Raw genomic sequence first — 21,800 nt, 5'->3', positions numbered from 1 at the left:
ATATATCATAAATACATACGGTACATACTTGCAAGATGTAACTTTCCCTCAGGAAGATTTTTTAGGATTCAATACTTAGAGCATTTCAAAATTCTACACTGAATATACTGTACCTAGTTAAAAGAATGATTTTATCTTTTTACCGAATATACCCTTTGTGGAGTTGAGGGACAAACCGTTTTCCATTTGTTATTTTTAGATATTTTATACCATGAAAGCTTCACGATAAAGACATTGTTATCTGTGATGGAAGGACAAAGAAATTATTTTCGTCTCAGCTGATAATTTCGTTCGTTCATTTTTGTTTATTTCGAACATGTATAAAAAACAAGAAAAAAGATAAGAAAACAAATATAGGTGGGCATTCCACCACATAAAGAACAAAAAAACAACAACATCAAAACACATATTTCAGTTACATGTTTGAAAAGGAGTGGGAGGAAGTATAAACTTATTTAATCCCACCCCCTTTCCACAATTAAACATACAATAACAAAAATAACCTGTTCAATACAAGATATAAGCTCTATCATAAATATAATATAACTATGATATAAATATAATACGTATATCTAAGTATATAATCATACAAAGACAGCATGACAAAATAGCAGAACACACACAGCTGGTGATCTTTAAACACAGTCTTCACTTGTATACCTCAAAGAAACTATGTCTTTATATTTCTTCTTAAATTGTTTTATGTTTTTACATTCTTTTAACTCCAAATTCAAACCATTCCACCGTTTAATTCCACAAACTGATACACAAAAACTTATTTTTGTTGTACGCACAAGTAAAAATTTGAAGTTTAGGTTACCCCTTAAATTATATAATGAGAAGAGATATAGACTCCAAAGTGAGTTACAAATATTTCCTGTAAGAATTGAAATAAAAACGGTCAAAATCACCCCCCCTGTAAAACTACCATCCCCCTTTCCATCCCTTATGTCATTTCATCACAGAATGCGGTATTACTGCTATTTCAACATTTAGAGTCATCACCAGAAAAATAACACCAGAAAAATAACTTATTTGACAATTTTCACCTGTTTCAAGTAAATTTTCACTTGAAATATGTAGAAAAATCTGCCAGTGGGACAAGATTTATCTTCTCATTACAAGCAAAAAAAATCTTGTTCCACTGGCAGATTTTTCTACTTATTTTAAGGGAAAATCTACTTGAAACAGGTGAAAATTGTTGTTTTTTCCAGTGATGAGTCTTGTTTTAAATGTAATGATATTTGCTTTACTAAAATGAGACATTTTAACTAGAAATAAGACAAATATTCTTGTTAAGATTTTGAGTTCTTGCAGAGCTCCATTTTACTTATCCTGTGAAGGACAGAGTCATATTGATAAGTTCAGAAAACTGTTTTTTATTGTTGTGTTTTGATGTATTTGATGTAAGCCCAGTGGATATTTAAAGCTTACAGAAGGCTGCATTTAACTGCTGCTATGTCATTCCTGCAGTATTTCTGCAGGTGTTTTGGTCAGTGCTATTATTTGTAATATATTATATTATTTGTAATCAGCACAAATTATCTGTCCCCATATGGTAAAATCCACCATCCCCCCTGACTTTTTTTTACAACTCGAGTACTGTCTACCAGTGAATGTGAGCATTTTCTTGTGTACATATTATTTGTTTGGAAAATTCAATAAAACAATTTTCTTTTTAAAAATCAGGATCATGTCCTAGTATTTAAATATATCACTTAATCATCTGCTGTTACCCACCACCTAAATTACCTGACATCAGTTGAATAAGGGGAGTACCGGCACTTATTTTTGTCCACTTAAAGCACTGCTTGAAACAGGTGAAAATTGTTGTTCTTTTCCAGTGATGAGTCTTGTTTTAAATGTAATGAGATTTTTTACTAAAATGAGACATTTTAACTAGAAATAAGACAAATATTCTTGTTAAGATTTTGAGTTTTTGCAGAGCTCCATTTTACTTATCCTGTGAAGGACAGAGTCATATTGATAAGTTCAGAAAACAGTTTTTTATTGTTGTGTTTTGATGTATTTGATGTAAGCCCAGTGGATATTTAAAGCTTACAGAAGGCTGCATTTATGTCATTCCTGCAGTATTTCTGCAGGTGTTTTGGTCAGAGCTATTATTTGTAATATATTATTTGCAGGGGTGGAAAGTAACAAATTACATTTACTCACGTTACTGTAATTGAGTACTTTTTATGAGTAATTTGTAATTTTCTAAGTAGTTTTTGAAATATGTAATTTGTACTTTTACTCAAGTACATTTTGACCCAAGTATTTTACTTCGCTACATTTGAACCCCCTCACGTTACTGAGTACAAAATTTATGGTGAAAATCTTGTGGGCATTTTATTTTGGTTTATTGTGAATAGCAGGATCCTGCGGCATTGGGCGCTTTATTTTGTGTTTGAATACTTTGATTCTGGTTTTAGTGTTGTCGGTTGGACAATACTGAAAATAGTTTGCACTTTACAGTACAGGTTGTGACTGTCCTTTTTGTCCTGTTCTGTGGAAGTAAGAGCTTTTACAAGTGTTGATGTTAAATTAATTAAATGAATACTTTAATATGCCTCGAAGTTAATTAAAACAACTTGTGCTGGATTTGATTTGTGACTCATCCTTTTTTTGCATTAAATAACTGAAAGTAACTTTTACTCAAATTACATTTTAAATGAAGTACTTTTGTACTTTTACTCGAGTACATTTTTAAATGAGTACTTTTACTTTTACTTTGAGTAGGATTTAAGCAAAGTAAAGATACTTTTACTCAATTACAATTTTTCAGTACTTTTTCCACCTCTGATTATTTGTAATAAGCACAAATTACCTGTCCCCATATGATAAAATCCACCACCCCCCCTGATTTTTTTTTTTTTTTTTTTACAACTCGAGTGCTGATTAAGACACTATGGCACAATGACAAAACGACAATTAAATTGTGTTTAAAATAACCCTAAAAAAAACTACAACAACAACAATAAAAAAAAAATATTCCCAACAAACCAGCAGACAGACAGGGGGAGCGTCACCGCCATGCCGGAGCAGGAGAGGGCGATGATAGTCCGCACTCTCCGCTGCTGCTCGGCCAGAAAAAGAAAAGAATAACATCGTGGATGTGATACAGGCGGCCATAAAGCATCAAAAAACGACATTAAAACGGATAGCGAGTTCTCCTAAAAGGTCAACGACGGCATTATTCTTTTGCTGAAAAGCGTAAGTAGTAAAACCACAACAGAAACGTCTATATGGTATTTGCGGTGTTGTGTGAAATTGATCATTTTGACAGCGAAGTGAAATAGTGGACCTGACGTGCTGGCTTACGTTAGCATAGTGTGGACCTACTGAAACAGCAGGGAATAGCAGTCACGGGGGTCTTCACCCTTTTCTGTTTAACTAGCATGTGTTTAGTTTGTGGTAATACAAGCAGACGTGCAGAAGTTGCTCATTTGCATGTAAACGAGCCTCCTAAACCGCGCTGCGCACTTTAACCTGTTAAGCCTGATTTATGGTTCCGCGTTACACCGACGCAGAGGCTACGCCGTACGGTGCGCGTCGCCGCGTACCTTTACGCCGTAGGTTCTGCGTCGATTTAACTCAGAACCATAAATCAGGCTTTAGCGCCTACAGTCACCTGCCAGCGGTTCCTGCATGCAAGGTTTCTGCCCCACTAACGCCTAACATGAACTCTTGCAGCAGGAGGAAGCCTAGTTGCTGTGCTTGCGAGGCCATGGCTGCAGCAGCGATGTGGGACGAGCAGCAGGCGTACGAGGAGCTGCTGTACTGGGACAGCCTGATCCAGCAGGGCCACCGCCTCCTGCCGGAGGACTTCGACAGGTGCGAGGAGAGCTGCACATGCACACAATATATAGAGCAGGCAATGGTATTTAGGGGTGGGTATTGGGAAGGACCTCACGATACGATACGCATCACGATACTTGAGCCACGATACGATACAAATTGCGATATCCCGATTATGCGATATATCACGATATTCTACATAGTTCCCCGAAAAATTTAAAAATGCATTACACATCTTAAAATCCAAGTTGTATATATGTACATCAGATGATGGTGATAATGCATTGGACAGACTGAGTCAAAACAATGTAATTCAAACTTTCCATTTTATTTATGCAACATATTTGCATGAAAAAACACACTGAAACACAATGAAAAGTGCAGTGTGTGCATTATTCTTAGATACAAAATACTCAAAATAAAATGCAGTGTCTCACCCACACTGAAATTGAAATCACAAAAATACAGTACAGCTACTTGCCCCTGACTTAAAATGACAAAAATAAAATGCAGTGTCTCACCCACACTGAAATCACAAAATAAAGTGCAGCTAGGGGTGGGCAAAAATATTGATACGGCAATATATCGCGATACATACATTGAATATCGATATCGTATCGGGAGACTATGTATCGCAATATATTGCCGTATCAATATTTTTGCCCACCCCTAATGGTATTAACATACCTGTCAAGTTTTGGATTTAAAAATACGGGAAATTATCCGCCGCTCTTCCACCAGTCCAACCGAGGTCCAGTATCTTACATTTTAAGACAGATTAACGAGAAATCTAAAATAACTACCCGTCAACCACTTAGGCCGCGTTCAGACTGCCAGCCAATATCCGATTTTTAGCCCATCCAGATTGAAACTGGATGACTCTTTTGAAGCCTGAACAGTCCCAAACCGCATGAGATCTGATTTTTGCAAACCAGATGGAAACCACCTCCGGGAGGTAGTTTCATATCTCATTTGGGAAGATGCGTCTCAGTCTGAACAGCTCCAAACACTAAGATCGGTTTTGACTGTCCAATTACATGACGTCACACAATACACGCGCTGGGTGACGCCTCCGCTCCGACGTCGTTGCTACGGCAACCCGTCAGATCAGTCAGATGTGGCCCAGTCTGAACAGAGCCAGATCCGATATGGACACTTGCTAAAAACAGTGTGGACAGTCAGCCCTGAAAATCGGATATGAGAAGGAATCAGATATGAATCAGATTTGCCTGCAGTCTGAACGCGGACTTAAAGCAGCACTATGCACTAACTTTTCCACCTTAATATAATATTTCCAGAGTCATTGTGATGGTACATCAACTTCCAACAGGTTTAATGAACCTCTGTCATGGTCTGGGGGGGTCTGTATCACCTTCACTGGCACTATGTAACTTTGAGGAGCATGGTAGGAATCCCTCCACACTAAAAAAACTACACATTTTTACGGCTTTGACTGCTTTACGGCATACGTCACTTCCCCCTCCTTCCCGATTCGTAGTCGAGACAAAAGCTGAGCGGGGCTTGGAGCGCAGAGCTCAGGAGAAGCTGGTATCATGGCCGAAGCAGCGAAAAAAACGAAGAAAATAAAAGTTTTATCGGCTGAGGCGAAAAAAAGAAAGCGGGAGAGTAACAAACTAAATGCCCGGACAAAAAAAAAAATGAATATGTGAAAGACGAGGAGGGGTGTCCGACAAGAGAGACAGAATTGTTATGACACAAATGTAAATGTAGAGTTCTACATGTTCAATAAGAATCAAAATTAGAATGTTTTCACATACATTCGTCTTGAGTTCTAGTATTTTTCCTGAGAACTGTAAAATTGTGCAGGGCTGATTTGCAAAATATAAGGAATGGGCATTCAGTTATTCACAGGTTATAAAGTATTTTTTAATTTTGTCAGTAAGTATGTTTGACTACTGATTTATGACGAAGTCCCTCTAAAAAAACGTTTGTAGTTTGGGGCGCATTATCTCGCTGAAACAGCACAGGGGGGCGGGGGTGACTTCACTAATAAAACAAAATTGAACTTAGTGATTTTCAACATCGTCATATTATATTGTTGAGCCAAAAATAGGTACATTACCTCTTCGCTATCCATCCTGCAAACGACCGCTGAAAACAGAAAAAGTAGTTTTGAAAGTCCGTCCCGTCTCATTTCATTATCAAAACAAATGCAGCGGCGGGGACAGGAGTTTTCGGCAGTACGCGCTGGTGCTCATGGGAAATGTAATGTTCTTTCTGGTAAAGCACTACCGCTTTTGTCCAAAGGAGCCGCCAAAATCAACAAAAGCTGAAAGTTACATTGTGCTGCTTTAAAAACTACAATTATGTGCTCAGAATCTGATACGCCTATCTTTGTTGACTGAAATGCTGTGGACATTCCTATGTATGTAATTCCTATAATACAGTTTCTCAATCCTGGTGCTCGTGGGCCCCTGTCCTGCATGTTTTAGATGCTCCCCTGCTTCAGCACACCGTGATACAAGTACCTGTGTCATTAACAGAGCTGTGCAGACCTTGGTGACAAGCTAATGAGGACCTTTAATTAGATCCAGGTGTGTTGGTGCAGGGAAACATCTAAAACATGCAGGACAGGAGCCCACGAGGACCAGGATTGAGAAACACTGTAAATGAAAACACAAAAGTGGATTAAAGCACATTTATTTATTTTAAATATGTAAGGGATAATGCCCGACAAAGTGTACATTATCATAAATATATTGACGAGGGGGCGTGCCGTGAACCATCCAACGCGAAGTGAAGGACGGTTTTGCCTCCGCTAACTCCATATATTAATCTTAAAGTACACCTCGAAAGGGCATTATCCCGCTTATACCACGGTTACTTACCAAAAAACATAAATATTAAAGTTATTCATGCTTTAATGTGTTTTCAGTTGAAATCATTAGTTTTATAACAAGCCGCGGTTGAGCGGACTATTTAATCTCTCGTCTACAGCCATTGTAACCTGGTAAGTTACAAAGTGTTTTTTAACAAGCCATAACTCAGTTTCCCTGGTAACGGGATATATTGTAGTCCGCTCAGCTCCGCTATTTTCTTTTCTCTCCTCTTCTGCATCCCAGTCATCAAAATTGTTAAATTCACCAAATAAATTAAAATAAATGAATCACTCATGTCAACGTCCTGCGCTAGCCGGCTCTTCTTCTCTGAATCTCCGTTGCCGTGGTTACCACCTGGCAGTTGATCCAGCCCAATGATATTAAAGATATCAGGCAATTTGACCAAACTTGTTTTCTAGGTGTAGGTTATAACTTATAACCTACACCTGCCAGCCAATCAGAATCGAGTATTCACACAGACCGTGGTATAATTTCAGTTAATATACACATTGATTGTCTTCAAGTGAAACATTTACATTTTCTTTTAAGTTGTCATTTTCCCTCATGTGGCTCTCTGGCAATCACTGACTGGTGACACAGACGCATGTTTCTGTATCTCTTCTTTAGGAAAGTAAATTGTATCCCAATTTGGTTTCCCATTTTTGGGGATATTTACACCAAGTCTTCTTCTTTTTTGTCAGAAATATCTTCTCTCTGGTTACATCCATCCATCTCTTATTTGTTGCTCCGAGTTTGCTCCCGTTGTTGCCACTAACCTCGTGAGAACTACCACCCAGGCTGCAGCAGGTGGCAGTTCTTGCGAGGCTAGTGGCAATTCAGTTTGCTGTTTAAAGATTAATTATATTATAAAACTGGAAATTTACGGGAAAATACTAATACGGGAGGGCAGCGGGAAAGAGGGGTAAAATACGTTAGTAGCCAAAACGGGAGACTTGACAGGTATGTATTAATCTACAACAAACATGGAAGTTAACCTGTATGTTTAATGTGAATCCACACAGCAAGGGATTGCTTTCAAATGAGAACCCAGCTAGTAAAATTAAATCCCTTTTGTAAAGTTGGTGTATAATGAATAGAAGGTCTTAAAGGATTTTGGAAGTGTTTCAGATAGCATGTTCATAGTTCTGGCATCTATTTTGACTTAACATGCCTCATGTTGGCATTTCCTCCCTGCAGATATGAGGACCTGCGTTACTGGTATGACTGCCTGTGTTACGAGGAGGAGCTGAGACAGTACCACGATTACATCGCCTCTATTGAGGATATGCAAGACAAACATCATATTGAGGTTTTTTCATTAGCCTTTAACCCATATACTTGCATGTCTTTGTCTACCTTTGTCCTTTTATAACTGAACATGTATATTACCAATGAGGCTTTATTTACTTTTTGTACTTGAAAAGGATTAATTGCCCTGTGATGATGAAGCAAATTTGATTTGGTGAAGCAAATCTGTATCCTGTGCATAATAACAGTCGTAGGGTTTTCTATTTACCACCACTAATGGGAGACTTCAGTAGACGTTTTATTTATTTTTTTCTTAGATAAGGTAGTTCACTGAGATGTTATTAAATAGATGAAAAGTAAGATATCAAATGTTCTTCAATGAATAGCTAAATCACACAATTTATGTATGTGTTTGTATGTATGTTTTTTTATATATATATATATATATTACCGTATTTTCACGACCATATGGCGCACTGTGTGGAAAGGCGCACCCTCAGTTTTGTGTGTCATTTTTGGTTTTAAAACACACATACGGCGCACCGACCCAAAAGGCGCCGTCTACGGAGACAGAGCTGCAAACACGCGCGTTGCAAAACACACACGCGCTGGAGAACACACACACACACAAGAGTGCTTATTTAAATAGAGCAGGAGCAAAACTTAGTTTGATATTTTATTTCACTTTTCACATCAATCAAACCCTTCAAAGGTTCATATTCTGTTTCTGCATTAAAGAATTTAAAAAAACCACCGGGGCGCCGCACATAAACCTGTCTCAGCCACCCGATCATCTCCTCATCCATCCAGCCCTTCATTTCACTCTGGCTGGAAAAGTCTGTTTAGGCAACGCTTTTCTTTTAAAAATCACCATAGCTGGCAGTTTCTGTCCATCAGCGTGGCAGGCAAGCACCAGAGTAAATAAACTTTTCATACCCCGTTGTGCTGCGGATCCCGACCGCGCTGGACCGGGTCCCGCTCCGCCCCCCCCGCGCTGGACCGGGTCCCGGGTCCGGAGGGTGAAGCTGATCTGACCTGAGACAGACCCCAGAAATCTCTGCTCTTAAAGCGGCCAGGAACCAGGTCGATCGGACCCGCTTGGGGAACCAGGAAGTCGGGAGGAGCAGCGCCCATCACCGCGGCTTCAACCGGGGAACGTGGACGGTTCCGACATGCAAAACACACGCGCGCTGCAGAAGTGTGGTTATTTAAATAGAGCGGAGCAAAACTTAGTTTGATTGTATTTTATTTCACTTTACGCATCAACATCTGTTTCACATTAAACAGCTCAGTGGAGTCTCATTCACGTCGCAACTCACAGGGGCTTCACCCGCCCCCTTCTCCCTTTACCGTTCTCATGGCCTTACATTACCGTAATTCAGGTAATAGACACGGCGCACCGTTTCTTAAGGCGCCCGGCACATAAAAAAAAAAAAAAAAGTTGCGCCTTATGGTCGCGAAAATACGGTACATACATCCATTTTTTTTATTTTTCCCCAGATTACTTATGATTTCACTGTAAAATCTTAAATTACAGTGTGAACACGTATAATTACCTTAATTTTAATTGCGTTTTTTTTTCTCTCCTAAACAAATCTTTATTATTCTTTTTTTCCAAATGTCATCATTCCTTCTAGGAGCCCGTTGCCCCTCAGAAGTACACAGGTGCCCATGATCGGATTGTAATGGCCAAACACTCTGAAGTGTACCCTTCAGCAGAGGAACTTGAGGCGGTGCAGACCATAGTTTCCCATGTGGAGTGTGCCCTCAAGACGGTGTCTGACCAGATGGATACTCCTAAAGATGGAAATGAAGATAGCGAATCAGGGAGGTAGGTAACATTTTCAAAAGGGCTGTGGTAATTTTTATTATTATTATTATTATTTTTTTTAAAGATTTGTGTGGCTCTAGTGGCCTTTATTGAAGTGTAGACAGGAAGGGGGTAGAGAGAGAGAATGGGGAAGACATGCAGCAAAAGGCCACAGGCCGGGACTCAAACCTGCAACCGCTGCAGAAAGACTGTAGCCTCAGAACACGGGCCGCTTGCTTAACTGTGCCATCCAGCGGCCGGGGCTTCGGTAGTTTTAGTAATTACAAATGGATGACAAATGTCATGAAAAGCCTGAAACCTCTCGATCAGTGAAGGCCTTTAGTGTTTTTCTTTTTTCTTTCAAAAAATAGATTTTGTTTTTTGGGGGCTTTTTGATTCCACTTTTCTCATTTCAGGGAAAGTTAATTTTAGCTTAGCTGGATATGAAATTTGTTTCTCAGTGTTGGGAGAGATTCCCCTGCCCTGCTTCACACGAGGGAGATTTTGTAAACATACTACATGCAGCATTTTGTATTTCTGTATTTGTTTCTACTTACTTGGTATGCTGCTCCTTTTCTCACCAAAAATTGAAATTGTTTCTGCTCTTTCTCATCTCTTAGAGCTCCTATAGAGTACATGATTTCTGCAGTTGTAAAAGATTATTGCATCTTGCACTATAGGAACTCATTAGTTTAATATTTCGTACATTGTCACAACTGGTATGTCTCAACTGTGTGATGATGAGACCTCCTGAATAATAGGTGGCGATGGATGAACAATGATGCCATCAACATGTTCTGACAGTAAACATGAATGTAATCCTGGTTAGGCAGAAGAGTGGTTGAAATAATTGCCTTTTTATGTTGCACTTATATTGGCTTGTAGGATTTTTTTTTAAATTAAAAAATAATATATTTTTAATATTATTAGCAAATTGTCAAGTGGTCTTTGGTCGTAAGACATTTGAGATGCCTGTCGCCAAAAAACTCTGATTTGGAGCAACAGAAGATCCATTCTGACTCTGTTGACTCTGTTCGGATTGAAGTTAGTGCTTTTTTTCAGTCTACAATTGTATGAATGTTAAAATGGTTTGGATTTTGGGCCGCTGGATGGCAGAGTGGTTAAAGCGAGCGGCCCATGTATTGAGATTACTGTCCTCCTGCAGCGGTCGCAGGTTTGAGTCCCGGCTTGCGGCCCTATGCCGCATGTCTTCCCAATTGTCTCTCTCTCTACTAGGGCTGTTCGATTAATCGATTTTAAATCGTAATTGCGATTATGTAATTAGAACGATGTTAAAACGTGAAACTCGTAAAATCGATTTTTCACTTTTTTTTTTTACCTTGTCTGCACACATATTAATGATTGATACCATATTAATGATTGATGGAAATACCTCTCAATACCTGCGACAAGTGCCCCATGGGAGAGGCTCTTTAGTGTAGGAGGGGGCGTTGTAACACGCCACCGGGCATCCCTCAAGCCAGATGCCGTAGACCGGCTCGTGTTCCTTGCAAAAAACTTGCAAATGTGAATATCAAATGTAATGACTGACATTACACACCTCTACCTCCTTCATGGGTTGCATTATTATTTAGCATGCAAAGACCCAGTTTAGTTTAATTAGAAAATGTCTTGTTTTATTTAATTGGAAATGTAACTTACTGTAAGTTTGCAAGTGCTGATTTGCTGATTTATTTTTTCAGAGATAAAACTTTATATTTTATTATATTTTTTAAAACTTTTTTTCAACTTATTTTACAGAGTTTTGCACTTTATTCATTCATTTTTGGTTTAATAAGAGCAAAGTTTGCACTTAAAGCCCAATGGGGCAAATGTTCAATAAAAAAACGGCATATTTGAAATAATTTCTTTGCCTTTTGTCAATTCACAAAATAATCGTAATCGTAATCGAAAATTGGATTTTGAGAGAAAAAAATCGAGATTTTATTTTTGGGCAAAATCGAACAGCCCTACTCTCTACCCCCTTCCTGTCTACACTTCAGATGAAGGCCAGTAGAGCCACAAAATCTTGAAAAAAAAACAAAAATATTTGGATTTTAAAAATACCTTTTTCCACCAACCAAGTATAAATGATTAACATTTTTTTTCTTCTTCTGCCCTGCCATTACTTTGAATCACAAGTAGTGATGTGAAAGAGCGCGTCCTCCGTGGAGTCATGAGGGTCGGCCTGGTGGCCAAAGGCCTTATATTGAAAGGAGACCCGAACTTGGAGTTGGTGCTGCTTTGTTCCAACAAGCCTACGATCTTTCTGCTTCAACAAGTGGCTGACAAGTTAACTGAACAGTTAGAGGTACAGATCAAGGCTTTCCATTGTTTTAAGGAATATTTAATACATATTTCGCAGATTTGGAATTACGTTTCTTATTTTTTTTCCCCTATTAAGCATTCTTTTATTCACATTTTTCATAGTCAATTTCTCCTGGAGGCTATACCGCAAGCCAGTGTCCAGAGGATGCAACCATTATCGTGAAAAGCAACAAGGAGTCTGTCCCATCTCTCGTCATTCACCTGACATCACCTCTTGTCAGGACAGAAGAAATGAGTAAAGCTGCAGAGGAGGAAGGTGCGTGTGATGGTCTAGCTTCCAGTTTAGACCTTAGTATGCTGTCACTGTACTGCTCCACTGATCTAGAAGACTGCACTGAATCCTACTGGCCATGGTTCAACAACGTCTCAGCTCCACAGTTTTGTTTCATTTCCCAAATCAAACCATATCCATTCGTTTCATATCAAATTGGGAATGTTTCTGAAACGGTGACCAAACAAGAGAAATTCAGCAGACCAAAATTATGTATTTTGAAGTTATATACAGTGGGGAGAACAAGTATTTGATACACTGCTGATTTTGCAGGTTTTCCCACTTGAAAAGCATGTAGAAGTCTGTAATTTTTATCATAGGTACTCTTCAACTGTGAGTGATGGAATCTAAAAAAAAAAATCCAGAAAATCGCATTGTATGATTTTTAAGTAATTAATTTGCATTTTATTGCATGACATAAGTATTTGATACATCAGAAAAACAGAACTTAATATTTGGTACAGAAACCTTTGTTTGCAATTACAGAGATCAGACGTTTCCTGTAGTTCTTGACCAGGTTTGCACACACTGCAGCAGGGATTTTGGCCCACTCCTCCATACAGATCTTCTCCAGATCCTTCAGGTTTCGGGGCTGTCGCTGGGCAATACGGACTTTCAGCTCCCTCCAAAGATTTTCTATTGGGTTCAGGTCTGGAGACTGGCTAGGCCACTCCAGGACCTTGAAATGCTTCTTACGGAGCCACTCCTTAGTTGCCCTGGCTATGTGTTTCGGGTCGTTGTCATGCTGGAAGACCCAGCCACGACTCATCTTCAATGCTCTTACTGAGGGAAGGAGGTTGTTGGCCAAGATCTCGCGATACATGGCCCCATCCATCCTCCCCTCAATACGGTGCAGTCGTCCTGTCCCCTTTGCAGAAAAGCATCCCCAAAGAATGATGTTTCCACCTCCATGCGTCACGGTTGGGATGGTGTTCTTGGGGTTGTACTCATCCTTCTTCTTCCTCCAATGAGTGGAGAACAGGAGGGCTTCTTAAAGAAGAACTAACAGGTCTGTGAGAGCCGGAAGTCTTACTGGTTGACAGGTGATCAAATACTTATGTCATGCAATAAAATGCAAATTAATTATTTAAAAATCATACAATGTGATTTTCTGGATTTTTTTTTAGATTCTGTCACTCACAGTTGAAGAGTACCTATGATAAAAATTACAGACTTGTACATGCTTTGCAAGTGGGAAAACCTGCAAAATCGGCAGTGTATCAAATACTTGTTCTCCCCACTGTGTTGTAAGTTAGCTCCCTTTTACTCTGAAATGTATTTTTCTTCTCACTAGTGTTCTTTCTGATTAGTTTTTGTCCTATCAGATAATACCCTGCGTTAACCTTTTGTCTGACTACTTTATGCTTTATCTATGGTTGAATTTCTATTAGCAATTGATTACTTTGTTGATGGCACCAGAAATCTTGATGGAGTGAAATAATGTGTCATTCAATTTAAATAAGCAGCCACATCCAGTGGAATTGAGCAGTCCACAGGTTTTCATTTGCATCTCAGTCTCCTCAGTAGAGCTTGTACAGTGACTGATGCTAGTGAACAAAAGCTTAGGATTACTCTTCTTTTGCTCATAAAACCTGGCGTCGCTTTGTGATTAAATTGAGGCACTACATTTACTTAGTAGTGGCTAATACGTTCTGACATACTTGTAGTGGCGATGCCTCAGTTTTGAAAACAAATCTGTTCTTGTTTTTCATTTTAAATGTGAAGGCTTTTTCAAGAGAAGTCTAAGCGCGCATTGCATGCCCCTTGATGCTGAACATGTATATTTGAAGCCGGCTGCAGCAAAACTGAAAGGCAGTAGGGACATTTCTACAGCGTACCTCTTCAGTTTAAAGGAGAAAAAGATGCAGATTTTCTAAAAAAGCATAGACACAGCCAAATCATTACATTTTTTGTTTAGATTAATGTTCTACTGTGTTTGTGTTGCTTCTGTGTTAAAGGGTATGAGCTGAATTCACATGCAGTCCTGAAGTTTCTGTAATTAATTTAAAGAGCAACCTCACATGTAAAACCATACCAGTCTCAGTGCAGTTTTAGTCTATTTACTATACTGCACAACGGGCCTGCTAACTAGAACTCATAGAGGTTTATTGGTTGAATGCTGACTCAGCATTGGATGGTGCTGACTCAGCATTCAACCCATTGCAATGTTTTTACTCTTTTATTCATTTAATCTTCTTCAGCCATTTTTTGCATGTAACTAGTTACGCATTTATGGAGCTATTTCACCGTTCATATATCAGAACTTTCAGCTCGTTCCAGCGATGACTTTTCGTGCTTCAAATCCTTAAACCTTTTAAGATATTCCAGGTTTTCCAAAACCCAAGGCCCATTGAAATATCATGGTGAAATATTGCAATTTCTTTGATTTTCAGTGATTTAGCTGTGGTTGTTTTTTTTTTTTTTTTTTAGCCAATTTCAGGTCTCATTCAGCACCTCAGCGTTCACCTGTATTTTCAAAAGAAATGAACCCACAAGAGTTGGCGTTAATATAGTGAGTGAGCAGAACCACCACAGAATAAAGAACAAGACCGGAACAGAACCAGAACCACCTGAATAGAACCAGAACCACCCTAGTCTCATCCAGAACCCCGTCAGACACAACCAGGACTAGGGGTGGGTATTGGGAAGGACCTCACGATACGATACGCATCACGATACTTGAGCCACGATACGATACACATTGCGATATCCCGATTATGCGATATCCCGATTATTATATTCTACATAGTTCACCGAAAAATTTAAAAATGCATTACACATCTTAAAATCCAAGTTGTATATATGTACATCAGATGATAGTGATGGATCTTAAAATCCTAGTTGCACGTTCATCAGATTATAGTGACAATTCATGGGACAAACTGAGTCAAAACAATGTTTTATTATAACTATACAAGCTAAAGTTACAACATATTTGTATATGTTTTTCATATTATTTACATCATATGAAATTAACATAAAATTTAGTATGAGGTTGCTTTAATTATGTGGCAAATGATAATAAACACAAGAAAGATGGTACTAAAACCAAGGACAGGCACAGTGATCAGTCAGTATAGATATAAATCCATAAATAAATAAACCTCTGTCCATTATTTTTCATTTTTTAAGGACAGGCAATTGTGTTATATAAAATATAAATTATAAAATGAAATAAAACGTGAAGTAAAACCTGAGCTCAGTGCAGGGCCCTCCCAGGGTTGGTAGAGAGTGGCAATGCCCAGGACTGTTACTTAGGTAGGAGCACTGGGTGATAGAATGGGAAAAAATCGGGGATAAAAAATATTTAAAAAAAATAAAAAAAATAAAAAAAATCGATATTCAAATTTTTAATATCGATATTGAATCGGCTGGAAAAGTATCACTATATATTGCCATATCGATATTTTTGCCCACCCCTAACCAAGACCAGAACTATCATCATCTCTTACTCTTCCTTCTACTTAGTTCCATTATAATTCCTCTTCTCCTTCTTTCCCCTTCTTCCTCCTCTTCTTACTCTTGATTTTTATTTGGATGAATTTTAAGTTCTTAATTAAGTTTAAATGGTTTTTCATCTTTCCCCAGTTCATCTTCCTCTCTTCAGCTCATCTTCTTTAAATTCGATCTTCCTGCCTTGAAATTATTTTTCTCCTCTTCAGCCTCTCTTCCTGTCTTCAGCTCGTAATCCAGCTGATACTCATTCTTTGAGGTCAACTTGTTGTCTTTAGCTCATCTTCCTGGCTTCATCTGATCTTTCTCTTTTGACGTATAAAGAGTACTAAATTGCGTGTGCACTGAAAAAGTTTGCGCGTGCTGTTGTTGTGTGTTTTGCGGGTGATCAACTAAGATTGCGTGCGCAATTGATAACAGGTGCAAACCGCAGTATTTAAATGAGGTGTTGCGCGTCTTACGGTTTGCGGCGCAAACTTTGCGCCATGGAGAGTCTGGATGGAAAGCAGGATATAGTTGCAAGCGCAAAATGAAATTTGACGAGTTGGAGTTAGAGATATTAGTGGAAGAGGCAAATTGTTGTGCCGTATTCAGCACCCCTGCCGTGAAAAGCACCCCCTCGTATATTCAATGATAAGTAGACCAAGAAAAAAAACAACACACTGACACTTCAATATATTTATATATACACACTCACACAAACACATACTTAGGAGTTTATATTATATATATTTACAAATATTATGGAAGACAACACAATAAGCAGGCTATTAATTAATGACATCAATAACCATTTACCCGGTTTTTGTTATCTGTGACTGTGATTGTGGGAATGTATGACTATTGTGGAATCCATGAGCACATTTAAACATGAATCATTAACACAAAACTGGACGCTAAACAGAACGTGACACGGAATGAGAATATCATTTTTGTCAGACGAGGGGGTGCTTTTCACGGCAGGGGTGCTGAATACGGCACAACACCGGGGTATGACAACTGCAGAACAATAAGAAACACTTTTTTCTCCATGAAAACACGTGATTTATTTATTATCACAAATAAAAAAATGAAGGTGCCTCCTGTGGCAACCTTTTGCTGAATAATACTCGATTTAACATTCAAATAAAATATTTCTCCTTTTGTATGTGGAGATTAGCACCTTCCTTTCGAACGTATTAAATACAGACGCAATCACAATCCATGCAATTACTTTCAGGCTTGGTAAATCTCATTGCGCGTGGTAAATGGACCAATTTGCATCTTCCCCTCCCAGTATTTAGCGCTTTCTGGCGGGTACGCCCCATATTGATTATTCATCAGGGCAAAAGTACTAAATGAATAGCGTGTGCTATTTTGCTCATTTGAGAGACGCAGTCCTCTTTGCACGCTGTTAGTAGATCAGCTTGCACATTGGTTTACGGATGCTGTCAAGTTTGCACACGTTTTTACACACACAAACCTTTAGTAAATCAGGCCCTTAGTCTTCAAATGTCAGCTTTTACTTTCCTTCTCATTGGACAACACTGGTGTCTAATGTCCTTCTGACATCTCTGCATGGATGAAGGACCACCAGCTTCAACTAAAGCTCAGTCCAAGACTGAGCTTATTGTCTGTCCAGCCAGTTATTCCTTACCTCCTCAGATGGATTCCACCACATCCTGTTCCCACGTCTTCTGCTAGGAGTCTTGTTGTCATGTTAGACAGCCCGCTGACCTTTTTAAGGACCATGTTTTCCCGGTTTCCGGGTTTTGCCGATTCGCTCTGTTCAACATCAGGAAAATCATACCCTACATGACAGAACATACGACACAGCTCTTGGTTCAGGCTGTGGTCATGTCATGCATTGACTACTGTAATTGCTTGTTGGTTAGCTTTCCTGTGTGCTCAGTTAAACCTCTGCAGATGATCCAGGATGCAGCAGCACGTCTGGTCTTCAACCGTCCCAGGAGAGCTCATGTTACTCTGCTGCTATTCTCTCTGCACTGGCTTCCAGTTGCAGCATCAAGTTCAAAGCTCTGCTTCTGGCTACCAAACAATTACCCAAACGGCTCCTCAATACCTTCACTCCTTCATCCAGAGCTACACTCCCTCTCCACAGCTCAGCCAGTGAAAAGTGCCTGGTTCTTCCACCACAACGTGGCGTGAAATCAGTAACCAGGCTCTTCTCTTCCACTTTTCCCTGATGGTGGAATTACCTACAAAACTCTGTTCGATCTGCAGGATCTGTACCTACTTTTAAGAGCAAGCTAAAGACTCAGCTCTTTAAGGAGCGATTCTGCATTAAGTTTAATTTTTCTGCTCATCAGAATTAGTTAGATTTGCCCAGCTCTTTGCATGACTCAGCACTGAGAAAGTGGCATGTACTTATCACAAGATGAGACCTACTTTTGCTGTATAATAATAATAACAACAATAATATTAATTTCCTTTATTAGTCCCACAATGGGGAAATGTATTATCTGCATTGAACCCATCTCTAGTTGAAGTAGGAGCAGTGGGCTGCCATTTGCACACCGCCCAGAAAGCAGTAAGGGTTAAGGGCCTTGCTCAGGGGCCCAAAGTGTTTGACCTCGGTTGCAAAGGGACTGTTGTGTTGGGTGGGAAAAAAATCTAGCCCTGACATGGCAGCACCTGTGTCCATCTGGACTCACAGCAGTCTGACCAGCACTGATCCAGCTGGACCCTCCTATGGGATTTCTTGCTTGTGTTGTTCTCTCAGATGTAAGTCACTTTGGATAAAAGCGTCTGCTACATGACAGTAGTAGTAGTAGAAGTAGTAGCTCCGTTTTACCATCTTCCTCAAACTTTAGTCATTTATTTGATTTTCAGCAGTTCAGCTGTTTTTTCAGCAACGTTTAGCTCTTATTCAGCATCTCAGCATTGAACTTGGCATTGTCAATAGAAATGCAGCCTTTTCAAGTTGGTTAAATGCTAGAAAGCATTCAACCTATTGTGATCCTGTTTCTCTTTTTTATTGTTGTTATAGGGCCCGAGCATTGAGGGTGTGAGTACCCTATTGTATCTGTAATTTTTATTATCATTATCATTATTATTATTATTACCCTAAATTAATTGATTTTCTGGAGGCCTTAACATGCTCAAAACCTCACAAAATTTTGCACATAATTCAGGTGTCGTGTAAAATTTCGTATTTTATGGGCGACCGGCATGGGTGTACAGAAATGGGCTTGATGGCGCCACCTACTTCAGGTTTTTCCACAAGCCCTACAATATGCTTTCACTTACAGCAATGACATTTATGTGTTGTATCAGCCTGCAAATAAAGTGATTTGTGTTTGTTCGTTGTCAGTAATTGTGGCGAAGCAAAATGGCGAAGTGAAGTTTTATTTTAAAACTGATCAACTCGAAAGTTGAAGAAATTGCACGGAGGCAAGACAGAGGTGGGGGATGTGGTGGTCGTAATGAATTCGAATAAAAAGAGGAGGCTGGCAAATACGCAGCAGTGATGTTCTGTCCCCCCACAACATCACATAAGTTAACGTGTAATAAATGACTGATACATGGAAACAGGTGTGTTACAAGCTGCAAACTTTTATCTGAAGAATAATGATCACTGTAGAAAAGGATCCAAAGTCAGTAATTTATAGTGCTCACTTATGATTTTTCTATATTTTAATCTTTGTTAATCTGTGTTTACTTCTGTTGATTTGTGGGATTTATGTGAATGACGTCGCAGGGAAGTAGTAGAGTTGATGTTCTGATGCTGGACTGCACGAGTGCGTAAATTACGCAAGTGAAGATGAAGTGAGTATTTTAGTTAAGTCAGCTGTGATTTTTAGGTTTTATAGTGGTTTATAGTTTTGTGTTAATGGTTTTAATATAAATTTGATACAGAATAATGAACGGTTGCTGATTACTTGCCCATATGTGTGTAAATGGATTTCGTGGTTGTTGCAGCAGCTTGTCAAGTGTGATCATATGTGTGCAGTGTATGAGTAGGGGGCCCTGAGTGACTGTAACACTCCCAAACATACTTTTTGTCCCAGTTTGGCATTGGTGCAGACTTCAAACTGTGATATTTTTTAAATCGTGTTGATAGGCCTAGTAAAATAAGTTTGGTAACTAAAATACGGCATGTTTTTTCTGCACATTGCCATCATGTTTAGGTCAGGAATAAATGTGAAAACGAGATGTTTCTTGTGAAAGGGCTGAAGAATGCAAGAGAAAAAACGCAAGCACGGACACACAGAGTTCACAAAAACATGACATCCCTTCTTCTATTGGTGGAAAAATGCACCATATCAACTAATAAAAAAATCTTATGGCAAGTCCAGCATTTTGTTGCTAAGGAAAATTGTGGGAGTAAAAGGTAAAAAGGTAAAGGTGCCTGCAGTTCGATAAAACGTGAAAAGAGACACTGGAGGTGTCAGGACTGCGATGTGAACATCTGTCTGTAGTTGATAAGAAATATTTTTCATGTAGCAGAAATTAGCCCCTTTTACATTGGTGGATACTCTGCATTTAAAGAAAATTTTAAGATTTAAATAAAAACACATTTAGCCCCATAAATGGTTGTGTGTGTGTGTGTTTAAGAATGATGTGTGTCACAACCTCTGCTACACATTCGCTTGAAGCTGAAACTCAGACTTTACCCGGCAACAAAACAATTCTATTTTCTGATTGGCTGGCAGGTTGGTAACTCCAGACAGCTGCTCTCAGAGAGCTCAGCGCACGGTAGCGTACCTTGACTCGTTTGTAAGATGAGCTGTTGGAAATATTATGGGGAATCTTCAAATCCTCAAAAAAGTTGCACCTCTTTCAGACCTTACAAACTTTGCTGAAAAAACAACTGAACTTATGAATATCAAGGAAATTGCTAAAATCCGGTGAACATTTGATGGAATGGAAAAACATAGCTCTAACATTTAAAAACTCTTGAGATGATGGAAGAAGAGAGGAGTTGAAGATACTGATAAGAGGAATATTTACTAAAGAGAAGAAGATGAGCGTAAGACAAGTTAAAGAGAGGAAGATGACTTCAAAAGAGTTAGATCAACTGACGTGAAGATGAAGCCATGAAGATGAGCAAAAGAAAACGAGTTGACCTTAAAAGAGTAATATCAGCTGAAGACTAAGATGGTTGTGGTTGTCTACAGGGACCTAGTTCAGTCTGGAGTGGTTCTGTCCGAGGGGGTTCTGGTTGTGTTTGAGGTGAATCTGGTTCTGATTGGCTGGTTCTGGTTGTAAATTTAGTGGTAGACAGCAAAGTTTCTCAAGTATGCCTGAAGGCTCTGCGATTAAGATCCATTCTGAATGCTCAATTGTTCATAAAATGTAAAAGTTAATATTTTAAGAACCATAAAACATCAAAGAATACAAGAGAAAGAGTAGTAGAAGATAGGAAAAAAAAGTTATGCATGTTTTTCTATTTCAACCATTCAGATATCGAAACATTCAGATCATCTTCCTTCCTTCTTTTCAGTGCCTTCTCCTGTTTTCAACTCTTCTCTTCTATCATCTCATGAGTTTCCAAGTGTTTGAGTTCAGTTTTGCCATTTTCTTCACATTTTTAGCAGTCTTTAGCAGTTTCTTTGATTTTAATCGGTTCAGCTTTTTGTTAAGCATACAGTAGTTCAGCTCTCATTCAACTTTCATTCAGTATCTCAGCATTCAACTCTACATCTTCAAAGGAAATGCAACCTTTTCTAGTTTTAAGTAGTTAATCTCCCTTTTGTTTCAAAAAACACTGGGACAGACGTGCTGTTTATTTGAAGACTTGGACATTTCAAATGTGCAATAATATCATTAGATAAGAAGGAACCTTATTTTAGAGACAATTACCCTGTAATGATCATTTTAACAAAATGTTGTCATTAGGAATATTGCAGAATGCAGCCCTATCGTAAGGATACTTTGTATTGATCAGTTTTTATTATTTTCTTCTAAAAATCAACTTAACTATGATACATTAAATTGTTATCGTTTTGAAAGACATCAAATCTAAAACTCGCTCAGAGCTGGTATGGCTCCTTGTGCTTTAAGTCTTTAATTAGCCACCTTTGGGCAGGGATTGTTCAGTTTTGCTGCA

General features: G+C 38.8%; 1 protein-coding gene across 4 annotated transcripts in view; it reads left to right on the top strand.

The window, feature by feature from the left end:
• The first annotated feature begins 3,075 nt into the window (after positions 1 to 3,075).
• Positions 3,076 to 21,800, top strand: part of LOC133445642 (interleukin enhancer-binding factor 3-like) — a 32,607-nt gene continuing 13,882 nt past the window's right edge. For 3 of the 4 annotated variants that reach the window (XM_061722985.1, XM_061722974.1, XM_061722967.1), the window contains exons 1-6: positions 3,076 to 3,213; positions 3,694 to 3,834; positions 7,836 to 7,947; positions 9,524 to 9,717; positions 11,839 to 12,007; positions 12,127 to 12,280. In XM_061722985.1, coding sequence (XP_061578969.1) covers positions 3,728 to 3,834; positions 7,836 to 7,947; positions 9,524 to 9,717; positions 11,839 to 12,007; positions 12,127 to 12,280 — 736 coding nt within the window. In that variant the 5' untranslated portion in view covers positions 3,076 to 3,213; positions 3,694 to 3,727. The remainder of the gene's footprint in view (positions 3,214 to 3,693; positions 3,835 to 7,835; positions 7,948 to 9,523; positions 9,718 to 11,838; positions 12,008 to 12,126; positions 12,281 to 21,800) is intronic. The other variant, XM_061722981.1, reaches the window with a different exon arrangement.

This window comes from Cololabis saira, chromosome 1 (genome assembly GCF_033807715.1).
Source record: "Cololabis saira isolate AMF1-May2022 chromosome 1, fColSai1.1, whole genome shotgun sequence".
NCBI classification, from domain to species: domain Eukaryota; kingdom Metazoa; phylum Chordata; class Actinopteri; order Beloniformes; family Belonidae; genus Cololabis; species Cololabis saira.
The sequence above is the reverse complement of the archived record's forward strand: the minus strand, read 5'-3'. Positions and strand labels throughout refer to the sequence as shown.